General features: G+C 41.1%; 2 protein-coding genes across 2 annotated transcripts; one reads left to right on the forward strand and one right to left on the reverse strand.

Moving 5' to 3' along the window:
• Window positions 1-2936: 2936 nt before the first annotated feature.
• LOC139418847 (uncharacterized) lies at window positions 2937-8564 on the forward strand. The gene is made up of 2 exons (XM_071168595.1): window positions 2937-3089; window positions 4502-8564. Exon 2 carries the CDS (start codon window positions 4516-4518, stop codon window positions 5554-5556), a length of 1041 nt encoding a protein of 346 aa, XP_071024696.1. The 5' UTR covers window positions 2937-3089; window positions 4502-4515; the 3' UTR covers window positions 5557-8564.
• Window positions 8565-11025: 2461 nt separating this feature from the next.
• On the reverse strand, window positions 11026-12629 carry LOC139418846 (gastrula zinc finger protein XlCGF57.1-like). The gene has a single exon (XM_071168594.1). The coding sequence runs from the start codon at window positions 12554-12556 to the stop codon at window positions 11294-11296; it is 1263 nt and encodes a 420-aa protein (XP_071024695.1). The 5' UTR covers window positions 12557-12629; the 3' UTR covers window positions 11026-11293.
• Between the last annotated feature and the right edge of the window lie 2437 nt (window positions 12630-15066).

Raw genomic sequence — 15066 nt, forward strand, 5'->3', positions numbered from 1 at the left:
TCTGGAAGAAAACCTGATGGAGTCTGCAAAAGACCTGAGACTGGGACGGAGATTTGTCTTCCAACAAGACAATGATCCAAAACATAAAGCAAAATCTACAATGGAATGGTTCAAAAATAAACATATCCAGGTGTTAGAATGGCCAAGTCAAAGTCCAGACCTGAATCCAATCGAGAATCTGTGGAAAGAACTGAAAACTGCTGTTCACAAATGCTCTCCATCCAACCTCACTGAGCTCGAGCTGTTTTGCAAGGAGGAATGGGAAAAAATGTCAGTCTCTCGATGTGCAAAACTGATAGAGACATACCCCAAGCGACTTACAGCTGTAATCGCAGCAAAAGGTGGCGCTACAAAGTATTAACTTAAAGGGGCTGAATAATTTTGCACGCCCAATTTTCCAGTTTTTGATTTGTTAAAAAAGTTTGAAATATCCAATAAATGTCTTTCCACTTCATGATTGTGTCCCACTTGTTGTTGATTCTTCACAAAAAAATACAGATTTATATCTTTATGTTTGAAGCCTGAAATGTGGCAAAAGGTCGCAAAGTTCAAGGGGGCCGAATACTTTCGCAAGGCACTGTACCTCCTACCCCTGGGTGAGATCAGGCAACATCACAAAGTTCACTTCCACTGCTATGCTGATGACTCCCAGCTCTACCTCTCCACCAAACCCACTCTCCATCCCACCTCCCTCGTCAGCTGTCTTCACGACATCCAGAGCTGGATGAGCATGAATCTCCTCAAAGTCAACAGCAACAAGACAGAGGTCATGCTCATCTGCTCCAATCCTTTCTCTCCAAGCATCCCCACAGATTGTTTCCCGGTCCCTCTGTAAACACAAGTCAAAATCCTCAGTGTCTCCCTGGATAGTTCCCTCTCTTTCGAACCCCACATGAAAACCAGCACCCGGACAGCATTCTTCCATCTACTCAATATCTCCAGGCTCCGCCCCTCACTGTCACACTCCAGCACCGAAACCCTCATCCATGCCGCCGTTACGTCCCGACTGAAATACTGTAACACTCTCCTCACCAGATCCCCCACCAAACTCAGCAATCGACTCCTAATGGTTCTGAACTCTCCAGAATCCACACCGGATCAACTAAACACATCAAACCAATCCTTATCAATCTACACTGGATCCACCTACCTCTCTGATCTTCTCCCAGTCTATGTCCCCCCCCTCCCCTGCTCCCTCTGCTCCTCCTCTGATGGTCTCCTTACCCTAAATCGGGTTTGTATCCTCTTTCCAACCCCCCCTCCTCCTCTATTTATCTGTCCTGTTTTGTCTGGTCATTTGATTTGAGATCGTTTAGATTTTATATTGCCCTGTTGATTGATGCACTTGATTTATCTGGGAGAGAAAAAACACACAAAAAAAAAGAATGTCGTTGGCCAGTTAATATCATTGTTTAAATAATACTTGGGGTGGAAATTAAATATGAATTACATAGTATACCGTTAATTTGACACACTATGCTGTTTTTACTTAGAGAATTGTCTATTATGTTATGTTAGTATTTTTACTAATACAAGCTTGTCGTGTGACTTAGTCATACGTCTGGATGTACAGATAATAGCCCTTTGGGATACGACTGCAGTTTGTGACATTCTGTTTTATCAATCGACAAGAATTCAGATGTGTGGAAACATGCTGGAGGGAACAAACAACGGTGGCAACGTCAACTATCTTAATCTGCGTAGACAAAACTGTTGTTTGAAAGAATCTGCAGTCTCTCTTCCTGTAGAATTTCTCTGGCATACTCTTACTTTTACAACCCCCTTTAAAAAAATATCCATCATCCATATTTTATAGAAAAATATTTTATATTTTTCAAACAAAAAAGGATTATTGTGGAAAGACGCATCATGAAATGGAGAGAGTAATTCTCCACATGTCACATCAGATTGTAGGACGACATGTTTGATGTTGGAATACACGTTCATCTGAGAATACATACCTTTCCCCTTCAGCACCTCTTCGCAAAACACGTTTTTAGAAAGACACACTGCGCTTATAACCAGCAGCTTTGCAAATTTGGGTGTTGCAGGAGGCGTTAAGTTAACGCCCATAGTTACCAATCCCAGTTGTGTAATTTGAAAGGAAAGCATTGTCATTAGATGTAGCTCAACTAAAAACATTCAAGCATAACACTGTCTAACTTCTGTGTTGATAAAATGAAGTTTATAGTCCTGGAATTAAACATGATTTTACACTGTTGCCTTATTCTGCCAAACAGGTTCTTCGTTGTCACACTGACACATGAATGAATGATTCAGGGCAGGCAATGCAAAATATGTTGTTTGCATTACCTTCCCTGAGGCATTGATTCTCTCATGTGTCCGTGTGACAACGAAGAACCTGTTAGTACAGTTTGTCCTCTTTCAGGTCAAGTTTTGTGACTGTGAGACATGGAAATGGCACAAGATTTACAATTATTGAAACAAAAGGTTGGTCATTCAGCATTCCATGTACCTCTTACGTCAGAGACATCTCTGAATCTAAAGAATATGTGGCATTGAAAGTATGACTCATGTCTTAAATACTGAGTTGATTCTAAATTAATGTGTACATATTGACATACCAGGACTCTCTCTAGAGGGGATTAATGAAAAATGCAAACCACCCAGTGTGGTCGCTTTACAATTATTACAAGATTTGAAAAGGGTGGCATGCTGCTCATCGTTTTCAGCATTCAATGAAATGTATTGTGATTACTGGCTTGAATTTCATTTTGGACAGTTGAACGCAAGCCATTTCAATTCATGTATTGGAATTCTTTTCAGATCCAATTAACAGATGGGAGTTTGTATATTGTGTTACTAAGCATACTGATAAACTGTGATTTTAGTTGAGAGTTGGCAACAACAACAAAAACATTTTTACAAAATAACATTAGGAGATTATAGTGTTAAATAGCCGTGGCTTTTTGCCCATGGAACTTTGGGGAGTGGTTAGGACACGTCTACATTCTGCATATAAAGAACTCGGCAGGCTAAAAGTGAAACTATTGCTATACAATTGTAACTCCATAGCAGCCTAACATATTCCCACTTCACAAACATTGAAAATACTTCATTCAAAATAGGTAAGTTGTTCATTTTAAATATTTATTTGCATTCAATGTACAATTTGTAAACATGTCTTCTGCATAATGATGGACATAAGGAAGTAAGCTGGCTGGCTACAGAAATTCTTGGTTGTTATATTAGACTAGTTGGACAAGACGTTCAAGGTTTGCTCAAATACGGTATCTTGCAATGAGGCTTGACTGATTTAAGACAACAATGTAGGCCTAAATGTTTTCGAATTGTTTTACAAGCACGCCTTGCCAGATTTTTTGTTGTTGTTAAGTTCCTTAAATGTGCTGATAATGTACCAAAGCCAAGCCACTCTCCTTCAACATTCCCAGGGAAGGATGTTTGCTAAATAACCATAAGACAACAACACTCTCACCATGCTTTATGATTGTTAGAACGTTTTGCGCGAGCTGAGAAGTCTGTATTGAAATGCAAATTCCTCTTGAGGACACATTTCAGGCTCAGAAGGTTGATCACGTGATCACCTGTTTAATGGCGGCTAAAATATGAAAGGGAGAGGGGATTTTGCATTGGGACTTTTATTTATAATTATATGCGGATTAATAAATAGTAACCCAACTGGGATACATTCACACTACCCCACAGATCTAGCCTCAGATTACCATAACCCCAATACTGATCTGCCATCGATGATGAAAAACATCTCACCCTATTGAATTGTCTTCTGTCCAGTTACTAGGCTACCTGTTCCATTGGTCCACAGTCCCTCGTTTGATTTGAAGAAAGTTAGCAAGGCATTTCACTGTACTTGTGCATGTGACAATAAAACTTGAAACACATCCCGTAGTGTCCTGTTCTAGTCCTAGGCCCTACTGTATGTCTCATGCCCAGTTAGGCTCCTAGTCTCCAGCAGTTTGTGGCCTTAGTAGTAGCTGGCTATGAGTCCCCTGCCTTGTGAGGCCCTAGGCTTCCCGCCTTGCTAGGGTCTCGGCCTCCTGACTTGGGGTACCCACCATTTCCTGAACCGGTGGGCCTGCTGCCTTCAGGCGTGTACACCTAAGCCGGTACCCTCCTGGCCTCTATGAATGGTCACGAGAAATTACACTGCTCCTTTAGTTTTACAGTCAGATGCAACTTGACTGTCCTGCCTTTGCAGACACCTTTGATTATATCTCTTTTATTGTTCAGATTTCCATTGAAGGGCAGATAGGCAGAACAGCAAAAGGACCATAAGGGTGAAGTCCACCTCTAGTTAGTGTGTTTTTCTGTCGTGTTGAGAAGAGGATGCAAACCATTTTCTCAAGGACCACTCTGTAGAGACAATGACAGAAAAGTGTGTGTCCTCTTTCACTTAGAACAGTTCAATAAATGTTTTGCTAGCACTCTTTGACAATCAAAACCCACTCTTATTCTCTCTCCATCTTTCCACCTTTTCTACCTTGCCCTCCCTCCTTTCTAGATTACATCATAACCATGGAGACACTGAATGAAATTGATCACCTCCAATCGTCTGGCTTTGGTAGACCCCGGCCTAGACACGGCCTTCAACTCCTTCACTGGTTCTCCAACGACTATGTCACATTCAACAACGACAGCGAGATGGTGACAGTGCGCAACCCTAAGAAGAAGGCGTTTGGCTTCCACCGCTTCTTTGACAACATAGAGGAGCATGATGGCCAGCGTAACCAACTGCTACCAGACCAGGACTTACCGTACTACGAAGTGGGCAATCTGAATGCTGCAAAGTCTGAGGACCTCCCGCATGATGTCCGCAAAAACCACACAGGACACAATAACGACAGCAACATAGACCGGATCATTATCAGCCTCCAGTCAGACCGTGTGTTGGACAGAATCTACGTGACCCAACATGATCATCACAGAGGTGCTTTTGACCCCCAGCGCACCTATCGCATCAGTAAGGGGTTGATCAGTATCATCCGTAATCTGGACCTGGATGATCTCCTGGAGCAGACTGGATACGCACTTCCTTGTCCTTCCTCCATGGACACACTTAACGAAATGAGACACCTCCAGTCATCTGGCTTTGGTACACCTCGACCTAGACACGGCCTCCATCTCCTTCACTGGTTCGCCCACGACTACATCAAATTCAACAAAAAGGGTGAAATGGTGACAGTGAGCAACCCTGAGAAGAAGGTGTTTGGCTTCCACCGCTTCTTTGACAACATAGAGGAGCATGATGGCCAATGTAACCAACTGCTACCAGACCAGGACTTACCATACTACGAAGTGGGCAATCTCAATGCCCCTGGGTCTAGGAACATACCGCGTTATGTCCGCAAAAACTACACAGGACACAATGACGACAGCAACATCGACCGGATCATTATCAGCATGCAGTCAGACCGTGTGTTGGGCAGAATCTACGTGACCCAACATGATCATCACAGAGATGCTTTTGACCCCCAGCGCACCTATCGCATCAGTAAGGGGTTGATCAGTATCATCCGTAATCTGGAGCTGGATGAGCTCCTGGAGCAGACTGGATAGTCTTTAGACGTTTCCCACCTGGCCAATGCGCATTTCGACAGAGGCATCGTACACATAATTATTCTTTAACCTCATTTCTGATGGTCAAATCCAAGATCTCTAACCGAATGATTTCTTTTCTTACAAATTTATACTAGGCATGGGTATGACATCGTGTCTTCGATATTCCCCATACATGATGTATTGTAGGAAATTGTGAATGTTTTTATTTAGATAAAGGGCCTTGTTTTCAGATGTTTCACATCCTGCCACGTTTTTTTAATTTTTTTCCCCCCAACCATTTCACCTGTGTGGTGGAATTTCTACCTTTAACTAATAATGAGGAGAGGCAAAGTCAACAATCAATCAAGGTATTACTTTTATTAAAAACGTATTATAATCAGGAGGCTGGTCACACCACCCACGCAGGTGAAATGGAGTGGGAGCCTCCTGTACAAAGAGTACAGGAACATTTATATAGTCAAACTACCCCAAGCAAGCATCTGCAAAACACGTGATCCTATGTATGTGTTTGTGTGTGTGAGGGGAGAAAACTGGGTGAAAAGGTTGCCTCAGTCTTTCGCAACTGAGAGAGGACAACAGCCAGAATGACAGGGAGTCACTCCAGATATACTTCCTCTATGTATGGTCGTACTGGCCACACACACAGAACACACACACACACAAAACATGAATATTTCGCCCAGAAACAGGCTCCAAATAGATTAATAGCTTTATCACTGGTGTGCAGAATATAACACGTTCCTCTGTCTCCAGTTAAGCTAAAAGGAACCAGTTAGTTTCTGTCAGATCTTGGCTGAGCGCCCAGGTATCATGGGGTCATTCTACACACACAGAACAGTTAGATCGGGCCTCTTATTAATACACACACACTTTTCTATCTTATATGAGTTACTTTTTTAACTATCTCAAGCCCAATGCCTAGGCTTAAATAAGGATATTTTAGTACACAAGCATTAGTAAGGTTCAACAGAAAATGCCCTCACACCTGCAATAGTTATTGCCACACTAGTCGGAACTAGGAAACTGTAGTTATACACGTGCTGCCAGTAGTCATTGTAGCATGTAAATCTTAGTGGAGCAAACAAAAAATGTTTTTATAGATGCATGCCAGCAAAGCCACTACACAACACTAAACAATACATTAATTGCACTATAACGGTGAAAACGGTGACCGCAACTGTTTGGGCCTCACCAGCAGTCCCAACACAATACCACTGCTACACCTGGCTATCAGCGGAGCTTTGTCTGGCTGCGAAACAGTTCATTCAGCCTCATTTACAGCCTTTTAAAAAAACATAGCTGATATAGCTGACTTGCTTAAACAAATGTGGTTTCTACAGACAATTAAGATGTACAAACTTAACTTTTGAAATGTACAGCGACAGAATTCAGAACATGGGCCCTTGTTACAGTAATCTCCCTGTACACCAAGTCAGAACCGTAGGATAAATAAAGACAGCTCATAAGCAGACAATGAAAGCTCTTACAATATTTTATGACATGACATTTTTCAAAAACAGGCTATAGGCTACGTCTGCACCACCAAGTCAGAACAGTAGGCTAAATTATGAACAGCTTACTACACAACATACACTTAGTATTACTTTCTTAGCTGCAGGATACATATCTCCCTGTCATATTACATAATTTATGCAGCAGCATACAATACTTTTTTTGACTCACCCTGTTCTACTGTGATCACTGGAACTCTGGTGGTCCTTCGTGGGTAAATTTTGTCATCAAACTTTGCCATCAAAGTCTGGCATTCTCTGGATGTATGGTGCTTTCAGACAACTGGGGGGAAAACAAAGTTGAATCATTACGCCAGTGATCTTCAGGTTGGAGCTCTCTAAAGAGGCCCGAGTTCCCGACTTGGAATTCCGAGTTTAATGACCGTTCAAAACGTATTTTCCCTGTAGGAGCTCGTTTTCCCAGTTGTCTTGAACTCACTGAAGTCTGACATTTCCCAGTTCTGAATTTCCAGTTGTTTGATTGCGGCAGACGTCATGCTGGACAGCATGGCCCATGTTGAATGTTTATCCTTTTAAGCTTGGAAAAGAAACCCTTAAACTGAGACTTGGACTACACACCCACTACACTGAGTAGCAGGCTTGTGATTTATTTGCAGTTAGCCACTGATTCCTTCCAAACCACTTATTGTTGAATTTTTCTAATTCCAACTTGTTGTGTAATGTTAATGTCCAATGGTCGATGAGCACCGATAAGTTTTATCTATCATTTCTCTTCAGAATTTCTTTTCATATGACAAGGATTGAAAAGGATTTTCAAGTCAATTATTGACTTGATTCATGATGATGACTGCTAGCTTGCTACTAAGATCTTGAAAGTATGATGTTGTCATGATCAGTCCAATCAAAGCTATGGTAGAGATAACATGATTTGACGTCATTTTATCTGTGGCCCATGACCTTGAGCCTTCTTGGATGGGCACCTATAATGTATGGCAGCATCGAAGGGGCTTGAATTTTCAAGCTCTCCCCGTAGATTTTGCTGTGATGTGTTGTCCCCATGAGTGACAGGACACTGAGCCAATCACGGCGCAACTAGAGAACATTACCAACCCCTACACTTCGTATTTTCCGCTGGCTGCCCCACCACCACAGACTGCACTGAGCTAGGCTGAAACACCTGCATTTTGGAGCAGCCTTACTCAAGAAAACAAAAAAAGAGACAATTTTGTATGCAGATTTATTAACAATTTATTTTATTTACATTGTTTGCAAACTGTTATGTGACACGTATCAATGCCAAAATAACATGCAAAACAGCATGTTATCACATGCATGCTAAACAGGTGAGTCTCAAAACAGGTGGTTCTCTGCACCACCTGCCCTGAATGATGGGTTGCCACTGCGTGCTGCATTCAAACAATTAGCAAGTCAGAAATGTCTGAGTTTCCTAGTTCCGACAAGCACGTGAACACGGCATAAGTGTGTGTGTGTGTGGAGGGATAAATGTTTCTAATAAAATAATTGATTAGTTAATGAGTTGTTTTTTATTTAAAATGTTTAGTACAAAATGTTGAATGTATCAACAGTCTCAAAACATTCCAAAACAAATGCCTGGGAAATTCTGGTTTCTAACGTGAAAACATCAACACCACACTTTGAACAACAGCCTATACTGTACTGTTTGACCATTATATCATTATTCAAAAAAAAAAAAACTTATTTACATAGAATAATGTTTTACAAAAGTAAATAAATGATCCATTTATCTGAAACCTGGGTCGTTCCCACCAATTAGGTGCCTTTTGAGTAGTGTAACCTAATTTGAAAACTCACGTGTTCAACTTAACTCCTTAAAGTCTAAGGGGCCCCGGTGGAAGTCACACAACCAGTGCTAGACATGGAGCCAACATGGAGAACCTAACTTGCTATTTATCTAACTTTTCTATCTCTGCAATTTTGTGTTTGCCAAACTCACGGAAGTTTCTTGCACACCAAGATCTGTTTTATTTCAGTAACTGTAACTAAAGTCTAAGGGCCCGGGACTGGGTTTCTTCTAAATCAGCCATAAATCCTCTTGTGATGCTTTTACACTATGATTTGACTATTAGATGTTAATTTGACTATTAGATGAAAAAAATATAGTTACACCATATTAAAACAAGAGCTCAGCTCACGTAACAGGGTTGACCTTAAAATCAGGGACAGGTGTGTGTGTGTGTGTGTGTGTGTGTGTGTGGGGGGGGGGGGGGGGGGGTCCTTAAAGTGAATCACTAATAAAAAATAACTTCTGAAATAACTTTGTCAAAGCAACCAAATACATAGGGCTTTACAATGATGGTGAAAACTTGGGAGAAATATTGGGGTTAGAATCTTCCTAGAAGTCACAGATGATGCACAGAGGGACATACAGTTGAAGTCGGACGTTTACGTAGACCTTAGCCAAAGACATTTAAACTCAGTTTTTCACAATTCCTGACATTCAATCCTAGTAAAAATTCCCTGTCTTACGTCAGTTAGGATCACCACCTTATTTTAAGAATGTGAAATGTCCGAATAATAGTAGAGAGAATTATTTATTTCAGCTTTCATTTATTTCATCGCAATCCCAGTGGGTCAGACGTTCACATACACTCAATTAGTATTTGGTAGCATTGCCTTTAAATTGTTTAACTTGGGTCAAACGTTTCGGGTAGTCTTCCACAAGCTTCCCACAATAAGTTGGGTGAATTTTGGCCCATTCCTCTTGACAAAGCTGGTGTAACCGAGTCAGGTTTGTAAGGCCTCCTTGCTCGCACACGCTTTTTCAGTTGTGTCCACAAATTGTCGATAGTTGAGGTTAGGGCTTTGTGATGGCCACTCCAATACCGTGACTTTGTTGTCCATAAGCCATTTTGTCACAACTTTGGAAGTATGCTTGGGGTCACTGTCCATTTGGAAGACCCATTTGCGACCAAGCTTTAACTTCCTGACTGATGTCATGAGATGTTGCTTCAATATATCCACATCCACGTCTCATGATGCCATGTATTTTGTGAAGTGCACAACATGATGCGGCCACCCCCGTGCTTCACGGTTGGGATGGTGTTCTTCAGATTGCAAGCCTCCCCTTTTTCCTCCAAACATAACGATGGCCAAACAGTTATATTTCTGTTTCATCAGACCAGAGGACATTTCTCCAAAAAGTATGATCTTTGTCCCCATGTGCAGTTGCAAACCTTAGTCTGGCTTTTTCATGGCGGTTTTGGAGCAGTGGTTTCTTCCTTGATGAGCGGACTTTCAGGTTATGTCGATATAGGACTCGTTTTACTGTGGATATAGATACTTTTGTATCTGTTTTCTCCAGCATCTTCACAAGGTCCTTTGCTGCTGTTCTGGGATTGATTTGCACTTTTCACACCAAAGTACATTAATCTCTAGGAGAAAGAACGGTATGACGGCTGAGTGGTCCCATGGTGTTTATACTTGCGTACTATTGTTTGTAAAGATGAACGTGGTACCTTCAGGCGTTTGGAAATTGCTCCCAAGGATGAACCAGACATGTGGAGGTGTACAATTTTTTTCTGAGGTCTTGGATGAATTCTTTTGATTTTCCCATGATGTCAAGCAGAGGCACAGAGTTTGAAGGTAGGCCTTGAAATACATCCACAGGTACACCTCAAATTGGACTCAAATTACGTCAATTAGCCTATCAAAATCTTCTAAAGCCATGACGTCATTTTCTGGAATTCTCCAATCTGTTTCAAGGCACAGTCAACTTAGTGTATGTAAACTTCTGACCCACTTGAATTGCGATACAGTGAATTAAAAGTGAAACAATCTGTCTGTAAACAATTGTTGGAAAAATGACTTGTGTCATGCACAAAATAGATGTCCTAACCGACTTGCCAAAACTATAGTTTGTAAACAAGAAATTCCTGGAGTGGTTGAAAAATGAGCTTTAATGACTGTAACCTAACTATGTAAACATCTGACTTCAACTGTATGTCAAAATGTAGCAAGTCTTTCTCCATATTAAAAAATCAGATTTATTGAATTTTCCATGTGATCTATGATATATTACAGGGCACATAATTTAATGTAACAGGCTTAACAATTCAATATTCATGCACAAAATCTACTTAAAATATCAAAGGGACGCAAAAGGCACTAATTTCATGGAACGACACACCTACAAGATGAATGATCCAGAGTTGATTTGCTTTCTTAACAGTCTTGTCCATATCCTGCTTCTTATTCTCATCTCCTGACAGAAGATCTGTGTCTTAATTGTCTTTCTTCTTTCCACTATCTTCCTGTTTTCTTTCTTTGTGGATGAACAGCATATGCCTGTTGAGGTTAACCTTGTAATTGAAGCTTTTCCCACATTCTCCACATTTAAATGGTTTCTCTTCCATGTGAATCATTATATGTTTGGTTAAGTCACTCTTTTGCTTGAAGCTTTTCCCACAGTCACCACAGGTAAATGGTTTCTCTTCCGTGTGAGTCAGTAAATGAGAAGTTAGGTTCCTCTTCCTGTTGAAGCTTTTCCCACAGTCACCACAGCTAAATGGTTTTTCTCCTGTATGATTCTGGATATGGTCAATGAGGGTCTCCTTGCGATTGAAGCCTTTCCCACAAAATCCACAATGAAATGGTTTTTCTCCCGTGTGAATCATTTTATGTCTGTTCAGAGTCTGCCTGCGAGTGAAACTTTTCCCGCAGTCACCACAACAAAATGGTTTCTCCCCTTTCATCTTTCCATTTTCGTTCTGTTTTCTTTCTTTGTGGACAAGCAGTATATGCCTGTTAAGGCCAACCTTGTGATTGAAGTTTTTTCCACAGTCACCGCAATTAAAAAGTTTATCTTCTGTGTGAATCAAAATATGTTTGGTTAGTTCTCCCTTCAGATGAAATCGGTTCCCACAGTCTCCACAGCTAAATGGTTTCGCCTCTGAATGAATCCTCGAGTGCATCTTCAGTCGGCCAACCTGAGTGAAGCATTTGCCACAGTCAAGGCAGCAATGAGGTTTTTTAGACGTGGTGCTGATTTTTTTACATTTCCTCAAAGGTTTGAGATCCAACAGTTTAGAGTCACTCCCTCTGTCCTCCACAGTCTGGGTCTGGGGAATATCACATTCACTATTCACACAAGGAGGAGCGAATATGAACTCTATGATGTCAGCCTGCTGTTCCTTCTGCTGCCATACCTCGTGACTGGTCCTGATTTCCTTCTGTTCCTCTTTAATCTGTGTGGGCGCTGTGCCCTCCTGTCCCAGACTGGGGCTCCAATCGTGCGCACAGTGCTGCTGCTCAGGTGTAACCTCCTCATCGGAGACAGCGAGAGAGAACTGGAGGGAGTTTATTTTACGTAGTTTTATCTCCGGTGTGATCCGCAGCAGTCTCTGAAGCCGGTAATTCTCCTGTTTAGAACGGGAAATCTCCTCCTTGTATCCCTCTACCATTTTCTCTACTACGTCAAAAATCTCCACTGCAGCCACCATTAAACGCTCACTAACAAACACACTCAATGACTGTAGTTTAGACATTTTTAGAGAACTGAGAGTTCGGTATTCAGTTCACTGCATCTAAACCCACGCAAAGAATATGCCTGGTGCAAAATCTAAACAATCTTCCCTCTAATTCTACTTCCTATTGTTTTCTTCTTGTGTGTTAGTCAGCGGTTGGCTAGTCCCAAAAAAGAAAACAGCGCCCCTAGCTGGATGGTTTAAAGGTTGATATGGCGAGTGATCATGTAAAATGTTAAAAATAACCAATATAATAATGGAATTTATACAACGGGTGGTTCTAATTCTGAATGCTGGTTAAAACCGCATTCCAGCCGGTGTCTATTCCACAATAGATATCTATGATGTTAAAATGCCTATGTACTCTGTTCCATCTGACTGAGCAATCCACTGTCTCATCAGGCCTGCTAAGCAATTTATAAACTTGATCTCCACTATAAAAAGCATCTAGACATTATCTCACATTTCTTTTAGTCTAACATTTTGCTTTAAACAGCAGAGATTTGTATAAACCTTTCTGTCTGTCTCTCCGACATTTGCAACATTGAATATTGAAACAAATTCGATCTCCAGCTGTCCCATAGTAATGTATGTGTTGGGAATCGGGACAAGACAAGACAGGCAGCGTTTCTCAGCCAGTCGAAATCATGAATCAGCTGTTATAATTTTTATGGATTTACACAAAGATATGTCAATTGAAAAAAGGTCAAAGGATGTGAATGTCAGCTAGTTTTAACCGAACCGATAGAATGATTGACCAGCCGGCTTCGATAGCAACCCTAGATTTGTGTCGGGACTATATCTCGTGGAAGGATGAAATAGTATGAATAAATTCATCCAAATAACATTGTTAATGAAAATATGTCAATCATTATTTTAATATGTTGGTAACCTGTTGTTTGGAGGATATATTGGCACGGTTGACCGGCCCTCGACTTCATCTCGTGCCTAACAACAAAAGTGCCAATATATCCTCCAAACACCGGCTTCGAGGGCATTATCACTTAAATGTCCAGTATGCAGTAACAGATAAGATGAAACATTATGAGGCTGTAGAGATGTCGTTGAAATACAAACTATTGGGAATAAAAAAAGTATGTACGTCAAACCAGATGGGTTATTGAGATGAGAATTAACATCCTTTCAGGAAATGCACTGGGGTAATAATAACCAGAGTTGATTATCTTGAGATATTGAAGAATCCTAGTACCTGGCTCTGCAACGTTCCACTCCTTGTACTCCGTCTTTGGCATATTACATGGGGTACAAGGATAGCCGAACAGAGAATGGCAAGCAAGCTAGAAAAATCTCACACATGCTGATGAAAAACAAAATAATTCTGACTTTGTGAGATTAAGAAAGCAACGGTTACACCAACGTGCCACAGAACCATAAGGAGAAAACGTAATCGATATTGTCTGCTTCATGGTTAGCCTTTTTCTTTGTAAATCAACAGATACTGTGGAAAACAATGGGTCATAAAATGACTGGTTGATCAAAGTAAAGGAATTAAATCTGGAAAGGAGTGTGGATTGTTGGTACACGAGTGCACATTTTAGTTTAAGCTCTGCACTATCACGCGTGTTTCTAATCAAGTACATGATAAGTGGTTAACTAGTTGACTTTATTCGCAACATCAGTTATTAATAACATCAGTTCAACATTCTCTCATCACCCCTGAGATATATTCCAAAACCAATGACCATGAATTCTCGTTTCTAAAAACATGAAAATATCAACATAACAGCTGCGTGACTTTCCTCAGAGCAGGACTGGTTTCCCACAAAACTCTGCACTGTTTGATAATTATATTGTCATTCAAATCAAATAATACTTTATTTACATAGAACGTTTTACAAAAGTAAATATCTGAAACCTACATGAAGGATGTGGAGTTCCTTTGCTTTCCTAACAGTGTTGTCCATATCCTGCCTTCTTATTCTTAAACCTATTCCCCCTCAGGAGACTGAAAAGATTTGGCATGGGTCCTCAGATCCTCAAAAGGTTCTACAGCTGCACCACCGAGAGCATCCTGACTGGTTGCATCACCGCCTGGTATGGCAACTGCTCGGCCTCTGATTGCAAGAATCTACAGAGGGTAGTTCGTACGGCCCAGTACATCATTGGGGCCAAGCTTCCTGCCATCCAGGACCTCTATACCAGTATACCAAAAATTGTCAAAGACTCCAGTCACCCTAGTCATAGACTGTTCTCTATGCTACCGCATGGTACCGGAGCACCAAGTCTAGGTCCAAGAGGCTTCTAAACAGCTTCTACCCCCAAGCCATAAGATTACTGAACATCTAATGAAATGGCTACCCAGACTATTTGCATTGCCCTCCCCACCTCTTTTACACGGCTGCTACTCTCTGTTATTATCTATGCACAAGTCACTTTAATAACTCGACCCACATGTTACCTCAATTACCTCGACTAACCGGTGCCCCCGCACATTGACTCTGTACCTGTACCCCCATATATAGCCTCGCTCTTGTTATTTTACTGCTGATCTTTAATTATTTGTTACTTTT

Source organism: Oncorhynchus clarkii, chromosome 10, assembly GCF_045791955.1.
Source record: "Oncorhynchus clarkii lewisi isolate Uvic-CL-2024 chromosome 10, UVic_Ocla_1.0, whole genome shotgun sequence".
NCBI classification, from domain to species: Eukaryota; Metazoa; Chordata; class Actinopteri; order Salmoniformes; family Salmonidae; genus Oncorhynchus; species Oncorhynchus clarkii.